General features: G+C 46.5%; 1 protein-coding gene across 3 annotated transcripts in view; it reads right to left on the reverse strand.

Moving 5' to 3' along the window:
- Positions 1 to 25,786, reverse strand: part of RAB6B (RAB6B, member RAS oncogene family) — a 71,666-nt gene that overhangs the window by 17,369 nt on the left and 28,511 nt on the right. For all 3 annotated transcript variants that reach the window (XM_004036337.5, XM_063704210.1, XM_055382814.2), the window contains exons 2-3: positions 23,067 to 23,125; positions 83 to 136 (exon numbers count right to left, since the gene is read on the reverse strand). In XM_004036337.5, the coding sequence (XP_004036386.1) occupies positions 83 to 136; positions 23,067 to 23,125 (113 nt within the window). The remainder of the gene's footprint in view (positions 1 to 82; positions 137 to 23,066; positions 23,126 to 25,786) is intronic.

The raw sequence follows: 25,786 nt of genomic DNA on the forward strand, positions 1-25,786 counted from the left end.
AGTGGTGCCCAGCTAAGGGTCCTAGGGGATAAGCCCAAAGGAACCCTCCCTGCCCCTCCCAGTCCTAATATTAGGTGCTCACCGTGCGGTCCTCCAAGTACATGGTTTTTGACAAGAAGTCAATCCCAATGGTTGCCTGTTAGAGAAAAGCACAGAACGGTCAAAACCAAAAGGTCTCATGCAAAGGGGCAAAAGCCTAGTGACCACAGGTGGTGGCATAACCAGCAAGAGGGGATGCTCATGTCAGGTCTAACGTGGCCATGCTCTGTCCTCCCTGCCCCTCCCTGCCACCACTCAGCGGCTCTCTCACTGAGGGATCAAGCTGAGGAAAGATGAGGGTGGCCTTTATAGGGTGAGATCTTCTCTGGAGAGGGAAAGTGCTTCGGGAGCAGTGAGAGCGCAGTGGTGAGGAGGCCTCCCCAGGAGCGAGGCCACTCAGGCCACTCAACGCACATATCCTGCCCTCCCCACCTGGACTCCCTGCCTTGTTCCCTTCATGGCCTAACCTGCAGCTTCCAAAGCCTCTTCCCTCTGCCCTAAAGCATGGGCCTGGGCTCAACACTGACCTCGGGAGGGTGGGAGGGTGGGAGGCAGGGGGCAAAAGCAGGCAGCTTGCTGCTGTGTGGGTGCAAACAGCAGCATGGCTTTTCTCAGGTGCGGGCACTGCAGACCACCCAGAGTGGCCTCTCGCTGGGAGGCCCCACTGGCTCTTTTCTCCCCAAGCCAAAAAAGTGGAAGCTGTCACCAGCTCCCCTGTGCCACACCTATGCCTCTTCTGCCCTGGCACCTGTGAGAGGCAGCCAGCCTTGTGGCCAGATGGCCAGGACCCACCACTCACTTGCTGTGTGGCCTTGGGCAGGCAACCAACCTCTCTGGGCCTCACAGGCACCCAGTACCTGTCAGTAGGACTGAGATGCTGTCAATGTAAAATGGAGATATCACTGCTATGTAATCAATAATAACAAAGACTTGGACATAGCCTGAATGTCCACGGCACTAAATAAGCATAGTGTGGTATATCCATGTGATTAGAACCCTTGGCAGCTGTTAACAATCACATCCTTGAAAAAGTATTTAAGGATTTGGGGAAATGGTTATCCAGTTAAAAAAACAAATAAACAAAAAACAGGTTATAAAACATCATTGGCGAGTGATCCCAATTAGATTAACTCAAATAGATCTATAAGTATTTTTCATGTTTTCTTAGACACTGAAGTGAAGGGAATCTGCTAACGTGTTAATAGCATCACGGTCTGAATAGTGACAGAGCATTTTCTTTCCTTCATGACACTCCTTCATTACACTTTTCTCTACTTTCCACAATGAACATACAACAGTACTAAAATTAGAAAAAGTCATTTGAAATAAAGTTTAATAAATAAGTTTAATTGTGTGGAATGCCATGATTTTTGACTGCAAAAAACACAACCAAAGGAAGCCCAAGAAAATAGAAAAGGTCATATCTCCAGTCCCCTCAGGCTGAATGCAAAGGTATGCACCAATGTGTGTGCACAAGTGTGCATGTTTACACAGTCACACTCCCAACTCGTTCCACAAAGGACTGAGACTGGCTGCACCCTCCTGGAAGCTTGCCTCATAACACAAAGATATGGAGGGTCATTCTACGCTCTGGAGCATACGATGCTAGAATGTGGACACTAGACAAACACCTTAGATACAACCCAATCAATCCCTTACTTTGGAGATGAAAGAACAGACCAGAGGGTTAAAGGACATGCCTAGTGTGACTTCACTCATCAGTAGCAGGGCTGGGAAGATCAGAGCTGCAAACTTGGCAGCACCTGGGCTCTTTCTACCACAGCTTCGCATAGTGTAGCCACAGAGGGACAAATCTGCAATGACCAGTGCTTGTGGATGCAGACTTTTTCCTTCACAGGTGTATGTTAGATTGACAATCCTTGTCTTCTGATTCCCTTATGGAGAAATGTGCATAGCAGGTAGAAGTCTCTCAACTCCTCAATGCTCAACAGGCTCCCCAGGAGTGACATGCTCCTTTTGTAGAGTCACCTTTGAACTAAAACCAGGTGCATGAGCTTAGGACTGGTGGAAGGGACTGCTGGTTGTCCCCAGTATGTAGTTTCCCTTTCTATAGTAACAGAATTCTGGGTGTGCAGATGGACTCAGGGCTGCCCCAAATAAAGAACATATTTCCCAGCCTTCTTTGCAGCTGGGCGGCTATGTTCTGGTTAATGGGATGTGAAGGTGATCTAGGCATCTTTGGGGTCAGGTCCTCTGTGGGTAGGGAGTACCCACAGCTGCTCCCTTTCCCACTGTCAGTGGGGATGAGTCATAGTGGCCCATCCAGATGAGGATGACAGAGGAGCGACGACATCAACAAAGCCTGACTCCCTGACCCTGAGGAGCTACTTCAGCAGTGCTGGACTGCTCAGATTGTTCTATTTTGTTTAAGCCACTGTTATTTTGGGTTTCTGTTAACATAGCCTAATTAACAAGCAAAGAACCATGGAGAAACGTATCTCTCAAAGGTAGGCACCCGATTGTAATGCTACTGATAACTGTAATGATGACAACCCCATCACACCTCACATGTCACAAGGCACTTCTGCTTCCACAAAGGGCAGAGAAGTCACCAAATGAAACAAGAAATTGTGCCACTTGGATGAAGTCCCAGCAAAGCTCAACCCAGTGGCCTCCATAATCATAAACACCATTACTGAACATCCACATACTTTCTCTCACATCCCATAACAGACTGACCAGAGGCAGCAACGAGGAACCTGAACAAGGCCAACATCCCATCTTCTCCAGCTCTCTCTTAATTCCTGCTTCCAGCTTCCCCAACAGAGAAACCTCTGGTCCCTTAACTGTCCACTCTCTCAGACCTGTTCTAGCCACACTCTCCATCTGACCAGGCCACTGAGCCACTGAAGAACTTCTATAGCTGTGGAGATGGTGCCAAAGCATAGGCATTGTCTCTGGGTGTAACTGAGCCCTCAGCTCTGCTCAAAAACATATTCCTAAGTTTTGCTTTCAATAATGGCTGAGTGGCTTGTATCAAACAAACCCTCCAACAGAAAACTATTTTAATATCTGGAAAAATACAAGAAATAACAATGTGCAAGCACTGAAGAATGATCAAAAGCAGGACGAGGCAGGGCGCAGTGGCTCATGCCTGTAATCCCAGCACTTTGAAAGACCGAGGCAGGAGGATCACTTGAGCCCAGGAGTTTGAAAGCAGCCTAGGTAACATAGTGAGACTTTGCCTCTACAAAAAATAAAAAATGAAAATTAATCAGGTGTGCTGGTGCCTGCCTGTAGTCCCAGCTACTTGTGAGGCTGAGGGGAAGAATCGCTTGAGGCTGGTGGGGCTGAGGATGCAGTGAGCCATGATGACACTACTGTACTCCAGGCTGGTCAACAGAGCAAGACCCTGGCTCAAAAGAAAAAAAAAAAAAAGTAGGTAGGAGTTACAACCACTCAAGGAATGGAAGAGAACTAGGCAGATTCTACATTAAATCAATTTGCCTCCTGACGAAACTCCCCAGTCCCACCAAATTAAAAGAACTTCAAAAACACCTCAGACTCCACTGAAACACCAGAAAGGCTGGCTTTGGGAGGAACAAGATCATCTCAGGACTGAGGGTTACACCAGAGGACTCAGAGAAAACCAAAATAAATCTATCGCTGTGGTCTGAATGTGTCCCCTGTAACCTCAAATTCAAATGCTGAAACTTAATCCTCAATGTGATAGTATTAAAAGGCACATCCTTTGGGGAAAGGATTAAGTCATGAGGACTCTGACCTCTTGAATGGGATTAGTACCCTTATAAAAGAGGCTTAAGGGAGCACCCTGGCTCCCCTCTGCCATGTGAGGACGCAGTGTTCGTCCCTTCCACCACTGAGGACACAGCATAAAGGTGACATTTTTGAAGCAGAGAGCAAGTCCTCACCAGATGCGGAATCTGCTGGAGCCTTGATCTTGGAAGGAAATCCCAGACTCCTGAACTGTGAGTAATAAATGTCAATTGCTTATATGTTACCCAGTCTATTTTGTTATAGCAGCCTGAATGGATGAAGACATCTGTCTTAACAAGGTCCATACATGATAACTAACCATTCCCTAAAAAATATTAACTGCCCATCATTTAATTGCCTATTAAGATAAAACAACACTCTTCAGAGGAAGGTAACAAAATCCAAGACTATAACTTATTATTCATGAGGTCCACTGTACAATAAAAAAGGACTAGAAATGTGAAGAAACAGAAAATTCAAGCCATAATCAAGGGAAAAAACTCAACAGACCCCTACATGACCCAAATGTTGAATTAGTAGACAAAGACTTTAAAACTCTTATAAATAGGTAAAAAAAAAATTAAAAATTAATACAATGGGTGACTGTCAAGAGATTTATGAAAATTCTAAAACAAAACAAAATGGAATTTTTAACACTAAAAACTATAATATCTGAAATAACAATGCATTGTATTTAAATAACAGTAGCTAGGACACTGCAGAGGAAAGCTCAGTGAACCTGAAGACAGGCCATAATAAATTGTTCAAACTGAAGCACAGAGAGAAAACTGATGGAATAAAAATAAAGAGAGCTTCAAGCACTCCTAGGACAATATCAAGTGAGCTGACATAAATGGCAATTAGAGGCTGGGCATGGTGGCTCATGCCTGTAATCCTAGCACTCTGGGAGGCCTAGGCAGGCAGATCACCTGAGGTCAGGAGTTTGAGACCAGCCTGGCCAACACAGTGAAACCCCATCTCTACCAAAAATACAAAACTTAGCCAGGTATCTTGGCAGACACCTGTAATCCCAGCTACTTAGAAGGCTGAGGCAGGAGACTCGCTTGAATCTGGGAGGCAGAGGTTTCAGTGAGCTGAGATCGCACCACTGCACTCCAGCCTGGTCAACAGAGCGAGACTCTGTCTCCCAAAAAATAATAACACAAAAAATGCAATTAGAGTCTCAGGACAGTAGAAACAGATGCAAGCAAAAAACATCTTGAGAATAGCCCCCAACTTCACCCAATTTAATTAGAAACATCAACCCACAGTTCCAAGAAGTTCAGTGAACCTAAAACAGGATAAATCTGTAAAAAACCAAACCAAGGTATGTCATAGTCAAATTGCTGAAAATAAAAAAATAGAGAGAAAACCGTAATAGCAGCCAGAAAACAGAACAACACATTACATACAAGGAAACAATGGTAAGAATTATAGTTGATTTATCATCAGAAACAATGGAAGACAGAAGACAAGGGAACAACATCTCTAAACTGCTTAAAAAATAAAACAAGACACACACACAAAAACCCTGTCAGCCTAGAATTCTATAGCTGATGAAAATTTTCTTCAAAAATGAAGACAAAACATAAACATTTTCACATAAGGGAAAGTCACATAATTTGTCACCAGCATGCATTCATTACAAGAGATGCTTTAGGCTAAAGAGAAATTTTGTAGATGGAAATTAGAATTTTCAAGGCTGGAATACAAGTGCACCAGAAATGGCAAATCTACGGGCAAATATAAAAACATGCTACTTGTCCTTGATTGCGTCCTATCACAGTAACAATGACATCCACAGTAACAACAATGAAACATCTCAGCACTTTATCATTTCCCAGCTCTTGTACTAACTGCTTTAAATACATTACTTAATTTAATCTGGACAACAAATCAGTGTGATGAGTTAGGCTCTTCTGTATTCTGTGTCACTGCTAAGAAAATGGAAGACAAGAGATGCTAAGCGACTTGTCAAATGTCCACAGCTGAGACTGCAGTCAGGATTCAAAAGGTATTTGCAAAGTTGTCTACATATGTCCAGCCTTATCCCCACATGCCTCCAGGCTCTGAGTATTCGTTATTTCTCCTGTTTAAAGAAAGCCTCTTCCTAGGCCCTCTTGGCACTGGCCTTCTCTGGATGATGCTTTCTCAGCCATCTCCTTTCTCTTCTATATCTCAGTCTCTCATTCTCTACTCACTCTTTCCTTTCATCCAAGAAACATTCTCAATATTCTCACATCTTTTGAGTGGAAAAATCCCTCATTTTCACTAAGTTGCTCTCTAGCCATCTGCCACTCTCACCTCTTCTCAATGGGCTTGCTTCTTGGAAAAGGACTTCAAACCCACTGTATCCATTTCCTCTATGCCCACCCATTTCTCAACTAGGTCAGTCTGGTTTCTGTCCCTCTGCCCATAGCTCTTGCTATGGTCACCAATAGCCATTTGATTATCAAGTCATGAGGACACTGTATAGTCCAGACTCAACACACTTGACCCTGCTGACCATTCCTCTTCTATGGCATTTGTTTCTTCTTTGCTTTCCACGACTATACTTGTTTCTGGCTTTCCCTGCCTCTCTAATTGCTATTCCTTATTGTTCTCTTCTAGGATCTTCTTCCTTTCTTTCCCTAAAATGTTGGCATTTCCACTGTTTTGTTTCAGGGGGGATCTCATTTACTCTCGATGCTTCAAATATGATATACTGATCAGTTCCCAATCTATAACCCAGGCCTTACCCCTGTTCTGAGCCCCAAATCTATGCATCCAGCTACTTACTACAAATCCCACTTAATTATCCACTAGACAGCTGACTAAATATAGTATATTCTAAAAAGAGCCTATCATCTTCCTCCAAACCTGCTTCTGCTATTTTTCCTATTTCAATAAATGGCACCTTGACCATCCAGGCGCCCACGCCTCTGGAAGCCCGAAAGCCCTCCTGAGTTGCTCCTCTTCACTTGCTGTCTGTTCCCTCACATCAAATGAATACTGAACTGGTTGCTTGGCCTCCTAAGGGCTCTCACCCAGCCCCCTTTTTCTCCATCCCCAACACCACTGCCCTAGTTTAGACACTGAACTTCTTTTACCTAAATAACACCAACAGCTTTCTGACTATCCCTCATGCTTTCCACTGTAATTAATCTTTCATGTAGCAGGCAGGATGTCTTAGTCCATTTTCTGCTGCTGTAACAGAATCACAGACTGGATAATTTACTTTAAAAAGAAATTTACTTATCACAATTCTGGAAGCTGGGAAGTCTAAGAACATGGCACTGGTGTCTGGGGAGGGCCTTTGTGCTGTGTCATCCCATGTCAGAAGGTGGAAGGGAAAGTGAACACACAACAGAGAGAAAAAGGGGCCCAAACTCCGATGGTACCACCCACTCCTGCAATAACTGCATTAATCCATTCATGAGGGTGAAGCCCTCATTACCTAATCACCTCTTAAAGACTCCACTTTTTTTTTTTTTTTAAAGCAGCTGCACCTTCTAGGATCACCTCTTAATACCGTCACAATGGGAATTCAATTTCAATATGAGTTTTGGTGGTGACACTGAAACCACTGCACAGGGTTATTTTTCTGAAATATTAATATGATCATATTACTACGATCTACTGCCTCTAAGAAATAGCTCAAACACTTCAAGCTGGCCTATAATGCTGTTCAGGGCCTGCCCCTGGCATTCTATGGACTCATTCCCTCCTTGCCCAGCCTGCACTTTATACTTTAGAAATAATATTCTGTACAGAACTCCTCATAAACAAGTTCCTTTGTGTGTCTGGGCCTTTTCTAATAATGTCCCCTTTTCTGGAATGCTCTTCCACATGGTTTATACTTATTCAGAATTCAAGATTCACCTCCTCTACAAATCATTTTCTGGGCCCTCAGGTTGGTCAAGGGCCCCTCATTTAACACTTTCTCTGTTAAACTGAAAAGATCTCATACTAATCAATCTCTCCCACTGGCCAGTGATTCAATGATTCTCAATATGTAGCCCACGAGTCATGTGCATCAGAATCACATCAGGAGCTTGTTAAACATGTTGATTCCTGAGCTCCACTCAGACAGACAGAATCACAATCTCTGGGAATCAGAATTCCAGACAAGCCCTCAGATAACTCATTTGTGCAGTAAAGTTTGCAAACTGCCTTCTGTTGTAATCAGAGTCTGGGGAGGTTGTGATGTCCAGGAGTGGCAGATGCCCTGTACAGGGTGAGAGACAAGACAGAGATGCTTATGCATGAGAAGGTGCTATTCACAGAAGAAAGCAAGTCTTACTCAGAACTAAGGTCACACAGTCAGTAGTGTCAGAATCAGTTTCCCTGAATGCAAAGTCCCTGCTCTTGACTATTCAGTTGTACTCCCTCTCCTTCCTGAAATCCCTTCATTTCTGAACCTGTCATGCACCCTGAAGCTGTCACTGAATATTTCTGGGGGTCACATACTATCTGGCTACCTATTGTCATAATCTTATGGTCAACAGCCATAATAGTTCAGCAGAGCCCACTTAAGGTGAAGTTCATTTCCCAGAAGAGAAAAGTCAGCTCTCTAAGGACAGAATAGAAACAAGAACTTTTAAGAGGGCCTTGGCTGGGCCTCAGTTACCAGAAAATTTCTAGCTCTTTGACATCATCTATTTGCCTCAAATAAGGCACAAACAGTCTTACTGGTTGAGAAATTAGAGAACAATCTGCAAAGTTACTACAGCAGCCAGAAAGTGTGGAAAACCCTGAAAGTGACACAGATGCAGAGAGGTGACCCCAAATTCTCCATATAAATGTTACCCAAATCTCTGACTGACCCAAGCAGACCCTAAGCAGCCTACCTAAGACTGAAAACAAAATAAAACAGGCAAACAAAAAAATCTGAACATAACTTTCAGTTGCTGCCTACCACGGGGGGGAGAATTGAGAATTTGGGTCCAGACAATTTAGCTGCCCACTAAAACCAAGAGTACTCTTCACAGGAACAAACAGAATCCACAGTTTTAACATAATGTATGACCCAAAATTACTAGTCATATGAATAAGAAAATGTCAGCCATATTCAAGAAAAAAGAGATTAAATGGAGACTAACTCTGAGGTACCCAGATGTTGAAAATAGCAGGCAAGCATTTAAAAATAGTTCATATAACTATGCTCAAATATAAAAATAAGCTCATAATAAAGGCACAGATTTAAAAATCTCAACAGAGAAACTAAACTCTAAGTAAAGAACCAAATACAAACTTAGAACTGAAAAATACATCTGAAACAACAAATTCAAAAAGAGAAATGAAATAGTCAGTGAACTTGAAAATAGATCATATAAATTATCCAAAAGAAAGCATAAAGAGAAAAAAAATTGAGAAAAATTTCACAAACAGAGCCTCATACAGCTTAACATATGTTTAATTGGAGTCCCAGAAGTAGAGGAGATGGAGAATTGGACAAAAAAACTAAAGAAATAATGGTGAAAAGTTTTCTGAGTGCAAAATGAGACACATTTACAGATTCAAAAACTCATCCAACTCCAAGCATTACATTAAAAAAATAAAGAAACAAAATCACATGTCTATTCATAAGAGTCTAACTGCTAAAAATCAAAGATAAAGAAAAATCTTGACAGTAGCCAGAGGAAAATGACACACCTCACGCAAGGAAATAACAGGGATGACGGCTACCATACTGGAAAAAAATTGAAGCTAGAAAACAGTGGAATGACACGATAAAAGTGTTCAAGAAAAAAAAAAAACGTGGAAACAGAATTCTAAATCCAGCAAAAATACTCTTCAAAAGTATGAAAAAATAAAAATATTTTTAGATAAACAAAAACAAAGAGAATTTGTGGCAAGCAGAACTTCACTACAAGAAATGTTAAAGGAAGCTGTTCAGGCTGACAGGAAAATACACTAATGGAAACTAGAATTCTCTGGAAGAAATTGCGAGCATCAGAAATGGTAAATACATGCATGGGTAAATGCAGGACATTGTTTTAGACAAAAGTGATGGCTTCAGTACACCCTGAGGTGTGAAGCCACACAGTTTCTTCAGAAAAACAAAAATGATTCAGGACCAATGGACTGTGAATTGCCTGTAGAGAACAGGATGGAGCCAAAGAACTGATAAACGACCAAAGAAGAGGGACTTCCATGTAGCTGGGGCTTTAGAAAGATAACCCTGGTTGAAGGATAGTAAATGGGATAAAGGCAAGGGAGACAAAACGGAACCTGCTGCAAAGGCCTAGACAGGCAAAGAGGTGTGGGCAGAAAAGAGCAGAGTGAGAAAGAAGGAGGACACATGAGTGATATCAAGAAGCAGAGGCAGGACTCCATGGGTGTGAAAGATGTAGAGAGGCTGGGTGACTAAGATAAGGTACTGTTAACAAGAAAAGGGGGGAGTGGCTTGCATGACTGGGAACACTAACTACACTTTGCAGATAAGCCAGAGCCACACAGAAGTGAAGTGACTTGCCTGAGGTCCCATAGCAAGTCAGTGAGGTCACGGGAACTAATTTGCATCTTCTCTGATGATAAATCATGGGCTTTGGGTGATGAAATAAAAGACGACCTTCATGGGCTGACTCCTTCGGAGCACATCCCAGCTAGGGTAGCCACTAAAGGATGGCCCAAGGTGCTGCTTCTCTGGAAGCAACTGCAACCACAACACTAGAACTAATGAGAAACTACCACACTTGGGTGTCATTCATGCCACTTCCATGGAGAGCCACAAAGTTAGATCTATACTGATGGGCATTCTCCTCGTCACAGGGAATGAGCGTGGTCCAGGCGTGGTTTTGCAAGGCAGCTGGGCTTACCAGCCAATCCGAGATTGCCGAGCATCAAAGCCAGTGGTGCTCCTGGGGTTCCTGGGGCTGCGGGGCTCTGTCTAAGAGCTGTGTCTACCACTGTTCTGCTGGGTACTCTAGTCTCAGACTTGTGCCAAATCAGATCCTCAGAGACCACGGGCCTAGGCTGCTTTGTCCACACTCTCTAGGATGGTTTTAGCAGCAAGTGAGCCAGATTACGCTGGCACTGCACTTTGGAGGTCTGTGAGGGTCTGTACCACAAATCATCATGTGAGGAAAGTCTCTATCTTGCTGGTAACACTGTCACTAGATGCCCTACCTGCCAAGTCATTACATATACCTCTTTGTAAGCTGGGGCAGAGAAACCCTGATTTTTTTCTTTTTTTCTTTTTTTTTTTTGAGACAGGGTCTCACTCTGTTGCCCAGGCTGGAGTGCAGTGGCATGAACACAGATCCCTGTAGCCTCGACCTCCTTGGCACAAGCAATTCTCCTGCCTCAGCCTCCCAAGTAGTTGGAACTACAGGCGTGTGCCACCACGCCCAGCTAATTAAAAAAACAGTTTTCTTTTGTAGAGATGGGGATCTCACCATGTTGCCCAGGCTGGTCTCGAACTCCAGGGCACAAGTGATCCTTCCGCTTCAGCCTCCCAAAGAGCTGGGATTACAGGCGTGAGTCACCATGCCTGGCAAATCCTTGATTCTAAACCTGACCACTCTCCCTGCCTTACTGCGTGACCTTGTTCAAGTGTTAGCAATATCTGGCTCAAAATGCAAGCCTGGGAGCATTTTGCCATTAGTATGTGGGAGCCATGCATGGTATTTCCTTTCCCTCCAACCACCAGGAAACTCAAAGGTAAATGCTGAGCTCCATGCAGTATTTCTGCTATAGCTATCTCCCCTACCCTCTATTCCTTTCTGATGCTAGTTTTTCCTCCTCTGCATCTGTAGTACAGTCATATCTGTGGCTCCTACTTTGGAGGGATATGGGGACATCAGACAAAAAGAACAACTAGCCACCCAGGTAGGCCATATCCTCCTGAAAAAGGCCCCAGCAACCTTGGTGATTTCCTGTGACCTGCCACAGGGTACATTTCATCTCAAAGGTCACCACAGGCCACAGTGTGTACTGATGGGAAGGTGGGTATGAGTGTGTGTGAGCAGATACATGGATGAGTGGGGATACACATGTGTATGTAATTATGTATTTATTTGCATGTAGAAGTATGTGTATGTGGGTATGAGAGTGTGGGGGTAGGGAGGGAGTCATTTCTTCTTTGAAGATAAAGCCCAGATCCATGATATGCACACAGCCCAGCAATGCCAGGCAGCTGAGGTGAAGAGGACGCTCCACAGGCCCTTGGGATGGGGCGCATATGTCTGCCGGCAAATCTAGAATGGCTGTCAATGCTCCCCAGGACAGACCATAGCCAGCCCCACAGGAGCTACCATGCACCCTGCCCCAGGGGAATGGCCATGCACCTGGCAGAGTGCCCCACTCAAACATACTTGGACGGGGTAATATGCCAAGGGAGCCCCAGTCTGTTTTTGGTGACCTCTGTCAGTGTTGGCAAGGTCTGAGTGCTCTGCCAACACCAACACTGGATTGGGAGTGTCCTGGAAAGATGGCTTAGCTTCCCTGGCCCTTGGCTTCCTCATCTCTAATACATGAAAAGTCACAGCTTCCTTTAAGGACTGTTGGATCAAATGAGTTAGAGAAAGTGAAGATAATGCATACTCTGTGATATGCTGCATAAACAAAAATTATGAATTGTTATTAGTGACCGACTGACCTAGAGATTTAAGAGAAGCTGTAGAACCCACCCCATGGAGACTCTCCAGCAATGTTTCTCAGTGTGGTTATGAGAAACACAGCCCCATGAGACCATCTTTGGAACAAAAGTAAATGGTGATCAAGTATTTCTGGGAAAGGCTACATATTCTAGCCCTGAGTAGACAGCCTCTTTAGTAAAGCCTCTCATAAGGCACACTGGCAAATAAAAGGCTCTGATGAGTTCTGCACTGAAGAAACATGAACCCAATGTTTCCCCAGCTTCTTTGCCCTAGGAACCTTTGTGGTTGCAATCCCTATAAACATCTCAATAACCGAGTATTCCCAGAGCCTCATGAAAGGCTGATCTTCAGAGAGGTGGGTTCTAAAGGAGACTACTTCCCTCTTCTAGCTTGCCATGGAGTCTTGGTCAAAGCATTCTTTCTCTGAACTTCATTTTCTCTTGTGAGGTACAAAGCAAATTATTTTTGCTGGTAACTATTTTACAGGGATGTAAACGCAGGATATCAACACAACATGAGCAGCAGGCCTGACCTTGGGGAGTTTCCTGCCAGCCAGTCCACGATCCCTATGACCCTCCTCCTCTCCCTCCTCGGCTGTGCTGGGTACACCTCCTGCACTGCACCATGTCCTCTCAGAAGGCTGAGCTGCACTCTGCTGGGATTAGATTGCTCCAAACCTGGCAATGCTTATTTATTCCTTTAATAGCTTTGTGCTTACAAACAGCACTGTATATGAGAAATGGCAGGCACTTCATTTTATACAAAATGTGAGGAATCTTATGAGCACGGATTTCATAGCTGAATCCACATTTATCTTCTTCTGAACATGGTATTAAACAGTATCTACAGGGGTTCAGACATACAGTGCAGAGTGACAGTACATTACACGCTTCCTTCTGCACAGAAGCTTCCATTGGCCCAGCTGATCCCGGAGGAAAGAGATGTTTCCTGAGGCACTTGTTGAAGTCTTCTTTGCTATGTGCATTTATTATGAAATACAATTTTGTTTCCACATTCTGACAAGACACAGTAATAAAGTCTGCAATGGAAATCTGCATGGTAATTTGCATAAATTGACTCAAGATTCTCTTCTCAGGAAAAGAAATAATGAAAAGGCATGTTATGTGCGTCTTCTTTTAGCCTTGGCCAGGCCTGGGCCCAGGGCTGGGGAAGCATCCATAAGTGGCACAAAGCAGCTGGGCATGACAAGCCTTTGACAATGAAGTTGCTGTTTGTGCTCTGCACCACTAACCATTAAATGAAAGTATCAGGGTAAAGTCATGCAAATTAGCTTGCAAATGAGCCTGCTGAAACTTCAGGTTCCAGACTGGCAAGTGGGTGCTTTGGAGAGATGAGACAGCAGTCTCTGGCAAATAGGCTGGGCATATCCTTGCCAGAAGCGCAGTAATGCGCCCTGGGGGAGGGGATGTTGGCTCAGAAGGCCACAGTACAGGTACCTGCATTCTTCCAGATACCTCAGTTTCAAAGTCTGTATGGTCCTGGAGGCCACTTTTCTCCCAATGGAGAGTGGCTTGTACTTTAGTCACCACCCAATTTAAATATGTGATTGCTCTTTTATTTCCTGACTGTGGTCTGAAAACAACATACACCTTCAAATTTTAAATAAGGCTAAATTTCATCAATATCAGTGGGTCCCTTCAAAAGCTACCCATAATGTGCAAGGTTGTGTGGCCTGAAGCTCCCTGAGAGGCCTCCCAAAGGGTGACAAATGGATTCATGTGTGCCAGCCCTCCCCTCAACTCTTATAGCAAAAGATACTCCAGGTGTTGGACTTTTGAGGGCATCTAAGAACTTACTTATGGTAACCTACAAAATTAATTAGGAAAGATTACTAAAGCCTGGAGCAGAGAACTGCATCCTGAGTCCATTCCACTTATTTAATGTATCAGGAGCTACTGGTGGGCTCACCCAGTACCCACTGGCAACCTCCTACTCCATCGCTTGACTACTTTAGACTGTAAAAGCTAAATTTGGCTTTCCCAGCCTCTCTAGAGGCTAAGGGTAATGGTGTGACTCAATTCTGGCCAATAAGACACAGGTAGCAGTCTGCTGGAGGGGGGAGGGATTCTTGCTTTTTCTGCCTTGAATGTGGATGTGATGTCTGGAGCAGCAACAGCCAGCACGCACGAAGATGAGAACCCACAGGCCATGACGGCAGAATGGAAAAAGCAATAGTCCAGGGGCCTGATGGTAGCACCACTCAGTGTGCCAACCACATGACTTCTTGCACCTACAAAATTAAAACTCTCCTTCATTTATGCCACTGTTCATCAGCTTTCTGTACTAGGAGGGGACTACATTTCTAATTTGCATGTGCTGACAAAGAAGTGGACAGGAGGACATAGGAGAGGAGGGAGAGAAAGAAAGGATGTTAGAGCCTGGGCAGTGTGGTTGGCACACTGAGTGGTGGTACACCAGGCCCCTGGACTATTGCTTATTCTGTTCTGCGGTCGTGGCCCATGGGTTCTCATCTTTGTACAGACTGTCTGTTGCTGCTCCAGACATCACATCCACATTCAAGGCAGAAAAAGCAAGCAAGAGCTTCCCTGGAATCCTTCCCCCCAAGCAGACTGCTGCTTGTGTCTTATTGGTCAGAATTGAGTCATTATCATTACCCTTAGCCTCTAGAGAGGCTGGGAAAGCCAAATTTAGCTTTTACAGTCTCTAATCAAGCGAGGGAGTAGGAGGTTGCCAATGGGTACTGGGTGAGCCCACCAGTAGCTCCTGATACATTAAATAAGTGGAATGGACTCAGGATGCAGTTCTCTGCTCCAGGCTTTAGTAATCTTTCCTAATTCATTTTGTAGGTTACCATAAGTAAGTTCTTAGATGCCCTCAAAAGTCCAACGCCTGGAGTATCTTTTGCCGGGTCAATGTTCAGAGGGAACACCTGGATGACGTGCAGTGCCCCAGTGGGTCTCTGAGGCAGGGTCATCTTGCCAGAGTGATTGGCATTCAGATTTCACGACATAAGAGTGTCACCTCATATTGTGACCCCAGAACATAATGTCTGCAAAAAATGAAACTCTACTCTATTAATATAAAAAATATCCTCATGTTGCTAGAGTTAACCGAGGACTGCAGTCCAGTGCTCTGCCCGAAGTCTATGGGGTCGAGCATCATTTGGCAGAGCTGCAAAGCACAGCATGAGTGCACATGCAGGGATGGTCGGGACACTGTGGAAAGTTGTCATTTGTTTCACTTTATCACTATTCTCTTGGTTTGTTGCAGGGTTTCTGTATAGTAATGCACATTTCTATCAACAGTGGTTTTGGCCCATAATTTTCCATCACCTCGACTTTAATACCTATATGAGCCATAGTTCAAATACAAATTAATTACATTCCTACTTCCAAAGTTTAAGGCCACTGTTTAGGTGATAGACAGGCTAAATTCCATCTGAATGATTTCCAGCTTAAAAAAAAGAGTAATACTAAGAAACTAAAAAGCTCGGCCAGGGTCTCCCAGCGAAGTGGGACTTGAACCTGGGGCTTAAACCTAGGCCTCTTTTTGAAGGGGGAAAAAAAAAAAAAGGACTGAGGCATAGGGGACATTCTGAATCCTTCTCCTTGGCGTGTGCCCTCACTCTGACCACCTCTACCAAGGCAGAAGATCCTGTCCCATCTCCCCCAGGTTCTGGGGACATGTGGCATTTTAGATTCTGTGGTTAAAAGATCCCTTCTTCTGGCACTCTGCCTCCGTTCTACATTCCATTAGAGAAAACGCACCCATTTTTAGGGCTTTAGGAATCTAGATTTGCCCAGTCTCTCACAGGCTGGCCTGATAGAACAGCCATTTGCAAGCATTTTGGCTGTTTGATCATTACCTCCCACTGGACTCTTCCTTTTTCTTTGTATTGATGGCACTGATATTCTTCCAGCACTTCTACACAGAAACCTGGGGCGCATTCAGGCCTCTTCCTCTTCTGTATGTAACCCACAGACATACTGTTCGTTGGCCCCTTCCACTTCCTGTGCCATCTCTCCTAGGGCCCTCACTCACCTCCCACACAGCCCTGCATGGTTCCTCCCTTGCCCCTGCCCTCCTTGCCCTTCCACACACAGCTGTATCTGAGTCTGTGTGCCCCGCCTCAGCTGCCACCCCTGGTCCCGGCCCAGCCCCTCCAGGCCTGCCTCCCACAAACTCCGTATCTTTGATCCCATCAGTGTCTGGGTCAGGAACCCTCCACGGCGCACCCTTCCTATCCAGGGATCCCAACCCGCCCTCGGGCCTTCCACAGTCCCAGTCACTGGGGCCAACTCACACACCAGGCACGAGGGGCACAGAGCCCAGTGCCCGTAAGACACGTAAGGGCCAAGGAAAATGTTTCCATTTTAATTTCTCTTAAAATCAGGAGAAGAAATGACTATAATTATAATGAATCCAGCCTGAATTACATTCATCTCTACACCAATGTAGCTAGCTGTAAAAATATAATTCTTAACATTTTTTTAAAGGAAGAGACCTGTATTTGTTTCCTAGGCCTGCCATAACAAAGTACCGCAGGCTGGATGGCTTCGACTACAGTCATTTCCTCACAGCTCTGGAGGCTGGAGTCTGAGACTGAGGTGTAGGCACAATTGGCTTCTTCAGAGGCCCTCCCTGGCTTACAGATGGCTGTCCCTTCCTGTGTCCTCACATTGTCTTTCTCTGTGAATGTCAATGTCCTCATCTCCTCTTCTTATAAAGACGCCAGTCATATTGAACTAGGGCCACCCTAATAATCTCATTTTACTTCTGTAGAGACCCTATCTTTATCTACAGTCCCCTTCTGCGATACTTGGGACCAGGACTTCGATGCAGGGATTTTGAGGAGACACAATTCAGCCCATGTTAGGGCCCACGAAGCGAAATGCCTGAGGCCCATGAAAGTCAAAATGCAGCCCTGCCAACAGCCCGCTCACAGGCCCCACTACTGCCCTCCACTCCAACATGCCGAGCTTTTCAGCGTCTTAGTATTGCATTTTTTTAACCTGGAAATTAATCAGATGGAATTTAACCCCTGTATCATCTAGACCAGTGGCCTACTTTAGAGGTAGGAATGTGGCAAATATGTATGCATGTATTTATTAATTGACTGACTGATTGAAATAGGGTCTTGCTCTGTGACCCAGGCTGGAGTGCAGTGGCATGATCATGGCTCACTGCAGCCTTGACCTCACAGGCTCAAGCAATCCTCCCATCTCAGCCTCCTGAGTAGCTGGGACCACAGGCTCATGCCACTATATACAACTAATTTTTAAAAAATTTATAAAAACAGGGTTTCGTTATCTTGACCAGACTGGTCTTGAATTCCTGGCCTCAAGCAATCCTCTGGCCTTGGCCTCCCGAAGTGCTGGGATTACAGGTGTGAACCCCCACCCTCAGCTGTAAATTTATATTTAAACCGTAGCTCATGTAGGTCTTAAAGTCTAGATGATGGAAAATTACACCAAGAAAAAAGTGCTCGAAAGAAATCTTGCCCGAAGTCCTACAGGTGTCTCTTTTCACGCCCCTTTTCTATTCCTGGGTTGGGGGTGGGTGTCAGGGTCCAGTGTCCATGAGTGTGTGGGTGTGTCCACGGGGAACCTTCTGGCTTGACCCCCGCTCAGGTCTGTTTTCATCATTGGGTCCTACCTCACCCACACCAGCAAAGGCAGTGCGGGGGCTTTTTAGGCCCAAGTCTCTGTTTGTTAAGGTCATGCTGCCAAGGCTGGCAACCCCCTGGGCCACCTGAGAATGTGCTGACCTGGAAAGAGATGGCAGAGAACCAAATACCATGTTGAATAAAGCATAGCCTTCCATGCACCGTGACCTCTCCTGTTTGTCCCCTCCCTAAGCAGCTGGGATGTGCTGCGTGTGGAGCTCAGCTCCTCTCAGAAGGGCAAGATCACTGGGGAGGGGCAGGTGCTGATTTATGGGCTGAGCAGCCAGATAAGTGGCCTGCAGACACAATGGCCAGGCCCCAGGAAACACTCATATTTATTTCATTAAATCAACTTACAAAATGTTACACAAAGAAATGATCTGGAGACACCTTGTGAGAATAAAAAGACATGTTGCCAAGAAAGGATCCCGGGGGAAATGGCCTTACCAGGTCGAGATGCTGGGCAGGAGGCACGTGAAGGGCCGGAGGGGCTCGGAGCCTGCAGGGGCTATGCTGGGGGGTGCGGAGGTGCCCAAGCTGAGGAACAGGCCAGAAGGTCCAGTCCCCATTGGGATCAAACTGGGAGGTGCTAGGATTTTGGAGAGACTTGAAGGGTATCCATCCCCAAATTCATGCCCACTTGGAACTTCAGAATATGAGCTTATTTGAAAATTGCAGTTTTGGACATACGATTAATTAAGGATCTTCAGAGAAAAAATCATCCAGAATTTAGGGTGGGTCCTTAAATCCAATGACTGGTGTCCTCTTAAGAAGAGGTGAGGACACAGAGAGACAGGAGGCCTGCTGAAGACAGAGGCGGAGAGTGGAGTGATACAGCCACTAGCCGAGGAAGGCCCGGAGGCACTGGAAGCTGGGGGAAGGATTCTCTCCCAGCGCCTTCTGAGAACAAGGCCCTCCGTGCCTTGATTTTGGACTTCAACCTCCAGAACAGTAAGAAAATAAACTTCTGTTGTTTTAAGGCACTCTGCGGCAATTTGTTAAGGCAGCCCCAGGAGGAGAGAGAGGAAAGCCTCAGGGCGGAGCGGCAGGAATGCAGTGAGGATCACCTGTAAGGCCAGAGCATCTCAGGCGACCCCTTTGCCTGGGAGGGCGAGGAGGCAGCCACTCTGTTCCCAGGCTCTGTGGGACCCAGGAAAGGATCCAGCGCAGGCAGAGCTTCACAGGCCTCCAGAAATGCTCCTCCACTCTGTGAGTGTGTCCTCCTGAGAGCAGCTGGATGAGCTCTGGCAGGCCAGGGACCTGCTCCCAGGGACAGACCATTAAGTCAGTGGTTTCCTAATTTGTGCCATGGTGTGAGGCCCAGGGACGAGCCAGTGGGCTCTAAGTGCATCACAATCACTGCTGAGGCTTTAAGCATGCTAATACTCGAGCCCGTGAATCTCCCAAAAGGTGATGCTAACAGGCAGCCAGGAGTGATAGAGGGCCCATGAGAGACCCGAGAAGAGTGCTGCTACCACCAAATCCTCCCCCTCCATCCCCAGCAGCCACCTGCAGAGGCTGAACCCTTCCATGGTGGCATGAGTGCAGGTTTCACACAGGCAGCTCACAGACCAGGCCTGCAGAAGGGGAAGGGGGCTGGCCCCAAAGACAGCCAAGTCTCATCACAATGCACATACTGGAAGGTTTTTTTCTATCATAAATTTTGAAAGTAATTACTTAGTTGGGGTTTTATATGAGAGAACCACTGCAGACATGAATCTCATCTGGCTGTGACTCTTGTTTTTTTACCTCTTCAAGTGAGTGGACTTAGATGAGGTGATGGGCAGGGTGTTGAGAGGCCAGAGAGTACATGTGTCATGAGAACACGTGTGTGTGTATGTGTGTTTGGGGGTGAGGAGGTAAGGGTGAGGCAAGAGGAGGTAGAAGACCTGCTCCCCTGAGGCATCTCACGGGGCCTACCAGGTGGACAAAAAGTCTTGAGAGGTCTGTAGAACCCAGCCCCGCATGCCCAGGTCCTCATGCCAGCCCCTCAGGGTCTCCTGCATGTTCAGTTTTAGACCGAGAAAGAACTCACTAGCTGTCACTAAGGATAGGGTTAAACGCCCCCTCCCTGTCCTTCATGCCCTGGCTGAAGGCAGGACCAGATTCCGTGGCCAGGCCACTTTCTTCTGCCTCTCCAAACATGGAGTAGGCATTTGACAAACATCTTTTGTCAGAATGAGTGAACGAGAGGGGAGTAGTAGGGCCAGAGACAGAAAGTGTGGGAGAGAAAGAGGGAAGGAGAGGTAGATTCCATTCTAGGAACTGTCTGGGCACCTCAGCCAATCAAGGCAAGACAGCTCTGCCAGGTTGTACTGCTGGATGTCTGAAGGGGTGGTGGGAAGTGATTGTTGTGCAGGGGCACAACTTGGGGTGAGGTAAGCTGAATCCCCAAAGACCCTGGGGATCTTGTCTACTTCTCGAATGCCTCTGCCACCATGTTAGGAAAAACAAACAAAATAACATTTCCCCTTCTCCATCTCCAGAGAATTCATTAAAATGAGCCTCTGTATATACAGAATTGGAGCCCTGGTCTCCCAGCCTAATTACCATTTTTAAGAGCACTGGGAAAGGAATTCCACCTGCTGCAATATTGGAAAAAAAGAGAGAAAGCCTGCGATGGGGAGGGCAGTCCTCTCTGAGGTTTCTCTCCTCTTGTCACCACATTGGGTCCTTGAGGCCTCTTGATCTGATGGGTCTAAAGCCCGAGGCCAACTCTCCATGCTGTGTGTGTGTGTGTGTGTGTGTGTGTGTGTGCCAGCAGGCACTGGCGATACCAACTATGGTCAGGCCCTGTGCTAGACTCATGAATGCAGTGGTGGGTCCCAGAGGGTCCTGGCCTCAGCCAAGCACAGAGCCCAGCTCAGAGCCAGATGCACACAGGAGCTACTGCACAGTTGAGAGGCTAAACCAGCCCTGAGGATGATGCTATAGGAGAGATGGTCACGGAGGGGACAGAGGATGAAAGGGCCTCGCTGCTCAGACCAAACATATGCTCTGGGCCTTGATGCATCCAGAGAATTCTCGCAGCAGAGAAGAGAGGAAAGGGCATTCCGGCAGAAGCAATGACATGAGTCAAAGTGTGGAGGCATAACAGTGTCACTCCAAGGGCAGTGGGAGCAGGGAAGTCGGCTGGACCACAGGATGGGGGACAAGCAGTAGGCAATGGGAGACGACGCTGAACATGGATGTAGGGCGAGATTTTGAGGAACTTGAATGACATGGGGAGGAGATGAGGCTTTGATCCATACTAATGGGACCCACTGCACAGGCCTGGGGGCCCCCTTTGTCAGCCCCTTGCCACTGCCAAGAACACCAACCAATCAAGAGTCTCACTGTTTTCAATGGGACACTAACAAGAAGCATTATATGTAACTTAATAGTAAGAAATCAAAATAATATATGAGATCATTCATACACACACATGCATGCACAAAAATAAATGAATACCAAGTCAGACTTCAGAACTAAGTCTGTTGCAGCTGTCGTCTTGAATTCAAACCGATCCAGTAGAACTCCCCTCATTAGGAGGACAGGCTTGGTGCTACAAAGCCCTGGCCCAGAGAGGATACAACAAAGACAAAGTGTGACCAAGGTGAACATCCCACAGTCCACGCCTGAGGCTGTGCACATCAGCCAGGGCCCCTCTCCCAGAGCCTCTGTCAATTCCTATGGTCAGTTTCATCAAGTCCACTGGCTAGTCAGTATTTCAGACCATAGCAGAGTAGAAGCAGAGGTAAAGTAAAAATTGAGACCACAGCAAAGAAAGACTAAAAATGAGAGAGAGGCAGACAGAGGGGCTGTATTTAAGGCAAGGAGGATAATTGGTCCAGAGGGAGACAGACAGACTAAAAAGTAGACACAGAGCTGCAGTCTGCAGTGAGCTGTGCTCCACATACTCTGTAAATCCAGAAAGGAGGAGGGACGTCTTAGAACAGCAGTCCCCGCTGTGTTCTATAAATATTTGTCCTTTGAGAATTCGATGACCAAGGGATTCCATGATCAAATACATCTGAGAGATCCTACACACTATATCCCTCTTTCAGTAAATCAAAACTATACACTGATATAGTCAGGCTCCGAGAAGCCCTGCAGCACAGCAGTAGATTTACTTTTGTTCACCCAGTGTTCCCTAAATCTGTACAAGCTCTGAACCCACCACCCCCTACCTCAACTTTTTTTCAAGTAACACCTACCAACACCTCTTGGAATTAGTATCTCACAGAATCCACTGGTGTAGAAAAATGCATTATCATTTGTCTCTATCTAAGGAAGAAAACAGCACCTTTTTTCTTTAAAAGAGTTGAAATGATTAAGTTTGGTGCCTTTTGCAAAAAGCTATAATTGCATGGAAAATTCACTATACTTGCACAAACCTCCCTACTCACCAGTGGTGCCAGGAAAGTGACACGTTATTAACCCCCAAGAGCTTGGCCTTCAGGGCACCTGGAACCACCTCTGGGCCTCTGGTTGACCCCAGACTATGCCTCCAGGGTCAGGAGCTGCAGAGGTCACTGCATCCAGCCTCCTGCCCATGTAGGGCAGGGCAAGCTCATCACACCAGCCTCTCCAGGGAAGGAAGTGCCTCAGCAACTGTGTGTGTGTGTGTGTGTGTGCGCGTGTGTGTTTGTGTGCGTGTGTGTGGGGGGGCGGGGGTGAGAGGGAGAGAAGGTCCCAGCAAACACAACCATTACAACCATGCATGAGGCGCAAGTAAGCCTAACACTCTCATTTTCATCTTGTTCCTCTTCCACATGATGACTCCCCTGAATAACCAAACACTATCATGGTTTGGATCTGCCTGTGAGGACAAGAGAACACAGACTCTCTCTATTTTTAGAATTTTCCTCTGAAAAATGTTCCCTTTACCGAGGGGTGGATTTTCAGAAGGGCTCAAGCTCTTTACAGGGATGGGGCCAGTATAGAGGTGGGAAGCTCTTCCATAGCGAAATGACACCCTGGGAACCCAGGGCCATTCCACTCCCACCCCAGCTCAGCAAGTTTCAAAGAGAGGTCAGCCGCTGCCAGATGATATGGAGGGTGAGCACCCAGGACCTCACCTGGTATGTGTTGTCGAAGCTGTCGTACATGAACCTCGTAATCAGAGACGTCTTCCCGACTGCAAAACAACAAGGAGAGAGGTGTTCAGTCATGGCATCTGAGCTAGGCTCTTCTAAACACACTGCATTTGAAGAAAAGATAACAAAACCAAAAAGCACAGGGGAAAGGTCGAGTTGCAGAAATACAGAAGTGGGAGACAGGCCCCTGCTAGGGACCCCGTGGTGAGGCCACCGAGTCTCTATACCAGGTGGGCTGAGGGCTGTTCCTGAGAGGCACCAGGGTGCTGCCAAGGAGGAGGTATCCCACTGCCCCATGAATTTCCACTACCCAAATCCAGGTCTTCCTTGACCCAGGAGAACCCAGCTGATGCAAGAACCATCTATAAAGAATCAGGGTAAGTGGGTGCAAAACAGGAGGCTCCTCTCGTACTTGCCCATGTACACCTTGTTGTTGGTCATACACTGGAATGGAAGCCTGCCCTTTATTTCCTGTTAATTCAGCCTGAAGATTGGTGGGGACAGTGGCTTTCTAAGGAACCAGGGGCGGGGAGGCAAATGTCATTTCCCCATGTCTCTCATGGACAGGACTATTCTTTGTGTATCTGACCGTCCAGCTCATTGCAGGATGTTTAGCATACCTGGAACCCCGCTAGGTAAATGCCAGGAGGATCCTTAGTCACTGTGACAACCGTAGACTCACTCACACATCTGCAAACGCCCTGTAGGGGCAGTGACACCCCAACTGAGAACAACTGGAACAGCTGAGAGAAACCAGGACATCTCTTGGGAATCCTACAAATGCTGCTAATTTCCCAAATTGTAGAATTTGGCTTCTGACCTCACCCTGTGCAGCTCCCCTGGGGCCTGGCAGTGACAGAAATGCCAACTGCTGCATTTCTAACCATCTGGGGTGGGGGAAGAGGGCAGTCAAGGGACATTCATTAGGACGGGCCATGCACAGATGCCTGTCTGTACTGTCCTATCATGTCTCTGCCATGGCCCTGGGAGGCTCAGTGGGGAATCTGCCCAGTTGTGCTGGCTCAGAGCCCTTTCTGCACTGGGCTTCAGGAGGACAGGTAATGCTGGCAGGCAAAACAAAAGTGCCCTCACCCTCCCATTTCCCAGGCTGGCAGTACATCCACAAGCTGTGCCTGGTGGGGTGGCTGGTCACTCCCTGGAGGGAGCAGGACAAGCCAACAGGACCCCTTGGCAAAGGCCCTTTACCAGCTTTGAGGCCTCAACAGTGCACCACATAACACACAAGTGCAGTCAGCTCCCAGCAGCCAGCATTTGCTAGGGGAAAGATGATCTTCTACCCAGAAGGCGCATCTGACTGACTGTGTTTGGGCTAAATTCAGAAGACCCCATCTTTAACCCAGATTTGGTTAGCTGGATTGAAATCCTATTGGGTACTTTTCAGCTGTGTCACCTTGAGGTTATCACCATCCCAGGACCTCAGTTCCTCATTTGAAAATGGGTATATTAACATCGAAGACTTCAGGGGGCTGTAGTAAGAATTAAATCAGGTAAAAAGTACAAGGCACATGGGAAATGCTTAAAAGTAGAAGGAGGCAGCAGGTAACTGAGCAAGGTAAGGCAGTTTCCAGAATATCAGATGGAAAAAATATATGTATCACCACCACCCCCAGCCCTCAACTCTGGGCGGCATTCAGGTCATCCCCATTTCACACAATGGGCAATTAGGTGGCAGCTCCTGGCCCAGGGTCAGAGCTGAGTGGGGCTGGGATGTGGCTGCCTGATCAGGTGCTCAGTTCCTATCCAGGTTCTCCTTAATAGGTCATGCTGGGTTCAGGATTCTGCCAGGTCAGGATTCTGCCCTTGTTGGAGAACACTGACCACCATGCCAACTCTGGGTGGTCAGTGCCAGAAGTGAATTGTAGGGTACCAGCTGGTGTCAGAACAGCCCCATTTTTAAAACAACATTTCTGGGGTGAGCAGAAATGTGCCCAAGATCTCTTCTAATTTTACCTGGAAGCAGCCTTTTCTAAACTTCTGATAGAAACGAGGCTATAAAGAGCATTCTGACTGCTTTAAATCTCCCCTTAAATCTCACATGAAGGTGAGAAGTAGGGGGCCTCCCATACCTGGAGGATCAGCTCTGAGGCCATGAGGCCCCAGGCACCTGGCTGAGGACCACAGAGGGGAAAGTGGGGCAACCCTGAACTAGCAAGAGGCAGATGCATTGGGGAAAACACAGCATCCTCCTTTTTGAAAGGGAGTGGAAAGTTACTGCCTCCTTGGGAAGAGAGGCATCCCAGGGCACGCTAGTCACTTCCCTAGGCAGCGACGCTCTGCATCTTGCATCTTAGGGAAAGGTGCATGCATCAGGGATCAGGGTGGGGAGATGGACGGGAAGACACTGAGTCTCTTCTCCCCGGGGCCTCCAAGCACAGAGAGGAGAGAAAGCAGAATCCCAAAAAGCCACTAAGGGCACAGAAAGTTCATGGAGTAGCTGAGAACTTGGAAATCCCTGCAATACCTTCTAATGCCAAGGTGCCTCTCCATGAGACAGCAGCCACTGGCAGTGGATTAGCACTGGCTCACAGGTCTAGGTGGCAGGAAAACATCCCCCAAAAGTTTTTTACTGGGACTGTGCAGGAGGAGCTTTTAGGTGTGGGGTCCTGGCCAGAGCCGATATTTTCAATGCATTCCCGCAGTCACCATAATAGGCAACACATGACCCCAGCATTTACAGAGCA

The sequence above is a fragment of the Gorilla gorilla genome, chromosome 2 (genome assembly GCF_029281585.2).
Source record: "Gorilla gorilla gorilla isolate KB3781 chromosome 2, NHGRI_mGorGor1-v2.1_pri, whole genome shotgun sequence".
NCBI classification, from domain to species: Eukaryota; Metazoa; Chordata; class Mammalia; order Primates; family Hominidae; genus Gorilla; species Gorilla gorilla.